The sequence below is a fragment of the Oxyura jamaicensis genome, chromosome Z (assembly GCF_011077185.1).
Source record: "Oxyura jamaicensis isolate SHBP4307 breed ruddy duck chromosome Z, BPBGC_Ojam_1.0, whole genome shotgun sequence".
Taxonomy (NCBI): Eukaryota; Metazoa; Chordata; class Aves; order Anseriformes; family Anatidae; genus Oxyura; species Oxyura jamaicensis.
Genome location: NC_048926.1, coordinates 12,321,899 through 12,329,021, shown reverse-complemented (window position 1 = coordinate 12,329,021; position 7,123 = coordinate 12,321,899). Strand labels below are relative to the sequence as shown.

At 35.2% G+C, this 7,123-nt stretch overlaps 1 protein-coding gene across 1 annotated transcript in view; it reads right to left on the bottom strand.

The window, feature by feature from the left end:
• Nucleotides 1-7,123, bottom strand: part of SPEF2 (sperm flagellar 2) — a 64,548-nt gene that overhangs the window by 9,873 nt on the left and 47,552 nt on the right. The window contains exons 26-28 of the mRNA XM_035310693.1: nt 5,148-5,270; nt 2,762-2,900; nt 1,224-1,453 (exon numbers count right to left, since the gene is read on the bottom strand). Coding sequence (XP_035166584.1) covers nt 1,224-1,453; nt 2,762-2,900; nt 5,148-5,270 — 492 coding nt within the window. The remainder of the gene's footprint in view (nt 1-1,223; nt 1,454-2,761; nt 2,901-5,147; nt 5,271-7,123) is intronic.

Below are 7,123 nucleotides of genomic sequence, written 5' to 3'. Positions count from 1 at the left end.
AATTTCAAGAATATTCAGGTTCATATTAGACAATGTTTTTAGTTTTAAATATTTTAATTAATGATTTTTTTAAAAAAAAAAAAAACAAAAGAAAACCTTTTAATGGTAATTACCAGTTGAAACTGGTATTTGCATAGTATGTTTACCTCTATGGCACTAATGATTACAAGTGTACAGATTTTTAGCTTCACACGGCATTATATATGCAATAATATCTGCTTCATTAGTCTCTGTAAAGGAGTTTGGAATGATTACACACACACAATCTCTGCATTATAGATAGAATAATAACCATCTCTCTAAAGGAAGACTCTTCACATCTTTTTTCTTAAAATGTGTTCATGTTCAAAAGGTAGATGGAATTTCTCCATAACTATGCATGAAAATAATTTCAGAATACAGGATTACATTCAACTTCATTGTGCCTTTGCGGCCTTACTATATTGTAAGAGTTGGATCCAAAATTGTAAGTACAGGTTTATGGATTCTGCTTCAGAATCTTAGTGGCACTTGTACTAAAGTAACAATTGTAATCTGGAGCACTGGTAGTAGTGCAACCCTCTGCAAATGCGTTTAAATATTTGCCATCTCAGTTTAGAAATACAGCCGTATTAAGTTTTGACTGAAAGCATTTTTAGATGTCCTAAACCTAAAGTTCCCATAACTAGAGGGTAGGTACACAATAAATATACTTACAAAGGAAATAAAAAAATATATCTGAGTTAATACTTGCAAATCACCCAAAACAACTGGCATACATTTACTTGAAGAATATAATCATTAACAGTTTAATAGACCCTATCTAATAGTTTCATAAAAATAGAGTTTTCTTCAACAATATGTTTTAAAATAATACAGCTTCAGTGTTCAGAGTCCTGAATTAGTAAATGAGTTAAAGACTTGCATTTGAAATGATCTCTAAGCACAATATGATACGTAGCACTTTTAAAAACACACTACATGCAGAGTGAGAAGAATATTAAGCACATGGTCTTGAAGATACAAAGCCCATAACAGAGACACTAAAAGCTTTCAACTGGTTTAGTATTTCACATTTCTAATATTTTATACTATAACTTTGCTTTTACACTTAGCTCCATCTTTACCTGTAGTATGATCTTTAACAATATAGGTGACTAATACTTAGTACCTCCTTGCAGTTACTTTTTTTTAATTAGCTATCTAACTGCCTTTCTGGAATGAAGCAGATTTTTTTTTCTTACCTTTAGGTGCCACTTGTAGAAACTGTTTATGAAATGTATTAAGTTGTGAAATAGTTAGAGTACCACTTTCACAGGTCTCTACTTGTGGAACGCACGGTGTGGGAACAGGATCAGGAATCACTTTTACATCACTGCTGAGGAAGAAATCTGTTTCTTCTAAAGTCATTTCATACTGTATTTTGCTAGAACACTCAATATGGTGTCGTCCTATCTCGATCAGCTTTTCAACACTGAAAATGTAAATGCAGGAAACAGTAAGTACTTTTTAATAGAGAATGTTAATATCAAGTTCAAATTTTAATGTGTTTACGCTCTGGGAGCCTTCCTGAAGAAAGAATTACAAACCCTCTTTGTAAATTCTGTACTCAGCAAAATCATTATGAAGTGTACTACTCTGGCAGCAAGACATTTTATTACTGTGGTAAGAAATTTAGGTAGATCTAAGCCACGTAAGAGACATGAAGGAAAAATATGAAAGGATGAAACTTTATTTATTCCATAAATTTTATAGGAGAGATACACATTCCACTTGTAATCATCCTTTTGTTTATTCTCGATGCCTCATCCCCTACTCTGCCCCTAGATTGCTGATCTACAAAACACTTCCTAGATTAGCCTTCTACAGAGAATGACTTATACTTTTTAACAGGTATAGGCACCAGATTGGCCTGGGGTCTCAGGATTATTCTTGCATCCATTCAAAGGACATAATATTCTGTAAATAATGTGTTTTGGAAAACATTGTTGTCAGGAGGACCAATAAAACTGCCTAGCAGGTAGAGCTCAGCCTCTTTGAGCTACTGCCTGTTAGAGCCTTCATATATTACATTCTTGGGCGTGCACTGACATGAACCAAACAGCGCTGCCCCAAGTATGCTTTGAAATTTAGCACAGGCCAGAAATATTTTCCAAAAGGCAATGTGACATCTTTCTTATGAAAAGTAAAACACTTTAAAAATATGGACATCGGCCACTCTGTGCCAGGTGGCCTAAGTGTCATTTAGTGGTTCCAAGCACATTTTGCTAAAAGAGAATAATGGCCAAAAAAAATAAAATAAAAGACATTGAATTATTTTTTGATAAATGCAATACACAGTGTTCATAACAGTAGGTGGAGCATTCCAGCATTTGTATAGTATAGAAAACAAATTAAAAAAAAATAAAAATAACACCTACACTCCAAAGTGACAAAAACCCAAAAAACACAGAAATGATATACAGGCCTCTATGAAATTGAATATCTGATTGTCTGATGATGCTTATAAATTGCTAAATCTGTAGTCTAGCAAAACAATAAAACTGATAATCCTCTACCAACTGATAAACCTCTACCATTGCCAGCAGAACTTTCTAATTATTGAAGAAATGTGTTATTACCATTCAGTTATTCAAGATAATATTAAATTTTAGCTCATGAAATGAAATGATTATCTTCTAATACATTTTGCAAATTATTTACTTGATATAAAAAACCGCTTTTACCAGCTTAGTCAATTAAAAAAAATAATGAACCCTGCTCAGAATTGGATATACATTACCTGGACATTTCTGCTAGGAACCTGGCTCCAAGCCACTTTTCCATATCTTTATAAGCCTCTTCTGCTTTCACTGTTAGTTCTTCAATATATGCTATCGCTTTTTCTTTAATAAGTTCTAGTCGAGATTTTGTGGCTTCTTCTGTTAAAATATTTTTAATAATAATAATAATAATAATAATTAATACTTATAAAATTTCAGGAATTTTCACCCTTAAGCTCCTGATGTTTAACTCATTAAGCTGTCCTGCACCTGGGACACAACAACCCCAAGCAGCGCTACAGGCTGGGAGATGAGTGGTTAGAAACCTGCCTGGCAGAGAAGGACCTGGGAGTACTGGTTGATTGTCGGCTGAATATGAGCCAGCAGTGTGCTCAGGTGGCCAAGAAGGCCAACAGCATCCTGGCTTGCATAAGAAACAGTGTGGCCAGCAGGATTAGGGAAGTGATTGTCCCCCTGTAGTCAGCTCTGCTGAGGCCGCACCTCGAGTACTGTGTTCAGTTTGGGGCCCCTTGCTACAAAAAGGACATTGAAGTGCTCAAGCAAGTCCAGAGGAGGGCAATGAATCTGGTGAGTGGTCTGGAGAACAAGAGGAGCAGCTGAGGGAGCTGGGACTGTTTAGCCTGGAGAAGAGGAGGCTCAGGGGCAACCTTATTGCACTCTACAAGTACCTGAAGGGAGGCTGTAGCGAGGTGGGGTTGGTCTATTCTCCCATGTACCTGGTGAAAGGACGAGGGGGAATGGGCTAAAGTTGTGCCAGGGGAGGTTTAGGTTGGGTATTAGGGAGAACTTCTTTACTGAAAGGGTTGTTAGGCATTGGAAGAGTTTGCCCATATGACTATTATATACCCTAAAACTCAGCTTTCATTTGGTTAGTGACCACTAGGAAAGTAATTAATCTCTACCAAAATTATGCATAGAGTATTCAAATTAAACTTTTTAAAACGTTGGGAATTTCAGAATTCAGAATTTGTTAGTTTTCAGAATATAAAGAACTGAGAGAGTCTTTCACTGAGATACTAATACAGAAGAAAGGAGCTGAAAAGACAAGATATGGGAACAACGTCCAAGGTGAAAAGGATACCAACTGGATGAAGAGACAGGTAAGGTAATGTATTGATAGAGACATGAAATAGACACTGACAGTTTTTAAAAGCCTTAGAAAAGAAGAATGAGAGAAGAGTAGCTAGAGATTATTCTCAGTTTTGAACATAAATAAATTCAGTGTTCAACTTGATTTTTTCTTTATATTTAACATTTTCTGTGACAGAATCTTTCAAATAAGTAATATTATATAGTAATTGGCATAGTGACTTCAAAGTTAAAGAATGCAAAATTGTTTATATTATAGTTCTTACTCTATGTACCACTAAGCTTTCAAAATACTTAGGTTTGGGACATTAAGCAAGAAACAGTTGATTGAAATTTTACACCTCGCATTGATTTGGGTCTCACAGAAAGGTTATTTGATTTGAGGGCAAAGACATAGAAGTTCTAAGCAACTGAGAATATAGTAAAGGAAAGTGGTAGATGCACAGACATTTGGTGGTGTGGAGCTAGAGAAGCCTCGTGAATCTGTGTTTTGTTTATTAACTGCTGTTTCCCCTCTAGTTTTCATAATTACTACGCAAAAGTTAGCTAGCCAAGGAAATACATGATGGGCTAGCCAACTGCTGCTGAGTAAAATGTGTAAAAGATAAACTCTATCTATTCTTTAGTGAGAATGAGTTCTTTTTCTTCTACTCAAAATCCATCTTCAAAGAAAAAAAATATCAACTCATTTTCAGTTTGGAACTTCTGTTTTTCAGACATCTACTTTTTGTTGAAAGTGACCAATTGGCTTGGAAGTTAATGGGCAGGAAAAAGAGACAGAAAGCTGAGTCATGTGGTTTTTGGAAGGGTCTGTCTAGTAAGGGCTTTGGAAGAAAAAGCAAATATGTGTCTCTCTGCTTAAATCCTGCACAGCTTGAGGAAGAAGAAACTTAAGAGAAGAGCATCAATGAAATATGTAATTGCCAAAAAATTATTCCACAGATCAAGACAATTCAAATACTGAACTCAATTCAATTAAATACTGAAGAGTGGCCCATCTCAAACTTATCCTTTCATGAAGAATACTTGCTTAGTTGTGGAAATGACATGACATGACATGACATAACATGACATGACAGGAAAGAAAAACTTTCTATATCTGGTATATCTATCACAAAATCACTGATGACTACCACTCTGAAAAACGTCCTAATTTCTTCAGATACTATTTTCTCTACCTTATTTACTTACCCATCCGTCTTCCCCCAAAGAGTTTCTGGTTAGTTTTGACTGTTACATTACCTAAATGAGGAATAATGATCACCACCAAATGTAAGTAGTCAAACAGTAACATACCCTCATGTTTCAGGGCAGCAAAATATTCTTGCTGTACTTTAAGTGTCAGTTCTTGCTTCTTTAATTCTTCAGAGGTTAAAGGAACTGGACTGACTTCAACCACAGGTACGGTAGAAGGAAGTCCTGCAGAAAAATAGTCCCCCTCACAGTCTTTGGACTTTGATGGTAATTGTGTGTGTCTGCACACAGGCACTCACAAGACAGCACATTTTTTGAAATGAAAAATGGCACTTTCCACCTCACTTGGTATTACCATTTATGAGCACACAAATGTGTTTATGCAGTTGTCTTAGGTCAACAAAACATCTAGTTTTCTTCAAATGCAAGACATGCTAAGATTAACACTGCATAAAATTAGTCCAACATATACATCTGTATTAAAATTGGTTAAATAACATCCCAAAATGTATTTCTGAATGGAAAATCATGACTGAATAGATATGTCCCCACTGTGATCCTGGAAAGTCAAAATTGCCTCTTTGACCTTAGAATCTACCAATTTATAGCAATCTATACATAAATACACCTCTTTTAAATGATAGCTGTTCCTTCTGCAGCAAAATCAAGTTTAGTATTGTGAGCTACCTTTGCATCTTGTTTTAGCTTACACAGCTGTGAACAGATATTGTAAACATGGTATTTCATCATGCATAAAATTATTTCTGCATACATAACACCTTGACTGATATTCAAAAATATTAATCTTTGTAACTGCTTTAGCCTAGAAGAAAAGCAGACGAAGCTGTTAGAGAAAATTACAATAGCATCTGCATGATACACGAAGTAAATATAAAGCAAACAGTCAAATCTTGAAGTGATAAAATTACATGTGATAAATTGCAACACTCAGTTACTAGCCTGTAGTTCTAACTAAGGGAATTCTTCTGTTACAGGAGCATTACAGTAAGTTTTCATAATAAACAATAAAACAAGCATCAATTGAGATTTCATTCTGTATCATGAGGTGTTCACAGCTGAGTTCTAGTCACACTTCTGTCATTTCCTATTTTTGTGACTTCAGGTAAGTCATCTAGTACCAGATCAATAAAAAAAGTCATTTCCAAGAAGCAATCCACAAAAGCCTAACATAGCCACTTAGCATACAATAGCTGATAGCTGCTAATTTTTTATCACAAAGCTTTTTTAGAAAACTAAACATCTACAAATTTATTGGCTGGATTGAGGAGCTAAGTACATAGCTAAATTTCCCTGGAGCTCACAGATTCAGGATCCATGCAGCTTAGTATTTGCAAGGCTATACTTGTTGACTGTACTATGAGCACAATTCAATCAGAGAGGCAGGACTGAGTACATTGCAAATAAAATGGCTGTCAAAGAACAAAATTCTACCTGTGTTATGCAAAATAACTCTGCAGTTACAGCTTTCTCACAGGAAATGGAACTCCTGAATTTCAGTTTACCCCCACACATGGAGGGATCAAGCCCCTCTCTTAATATGCAGAATGTCTTAACAAAAGACACAAGGTTCATGCTACTAAATAACTTATTGCATAAGCTATGACTTTTGCAGAAAGTTGTGGCAGTTACTTAAACCACCACCTGCTCAAGGAAGTATTTATGAAAAAATGTATAAACAGCATTGAATGCCAGGAGTCTTCCCAGCAGACTGTTAGTTAATTACTAAGCTAAAGACATAGAGTCTTCTAGGTCTTTTTGTCTTTTGCCGGTAAAGTTTGTATTCTTACATGCACAGTGAAAAATAAGAGGGTAGGACAGACCCTTGCCAGGCCTATGTGCAAGATCTACGTCAACAGGATTCTGCTCTTTTTTAGGACTATAAATGCTATTAGATTTTATTTTCTTTACACCATCTTTAAGTTATATTTTAAAATGATGGATCTTAGTAGATCTAAACTACTATAATTACTAATTAATTCATTCAGAAATATCTTCAGATATTGGCTAATGTATTGATTTTGTTCTTTTTTTTTTAATGTTTGAAACATTTTAGCTTG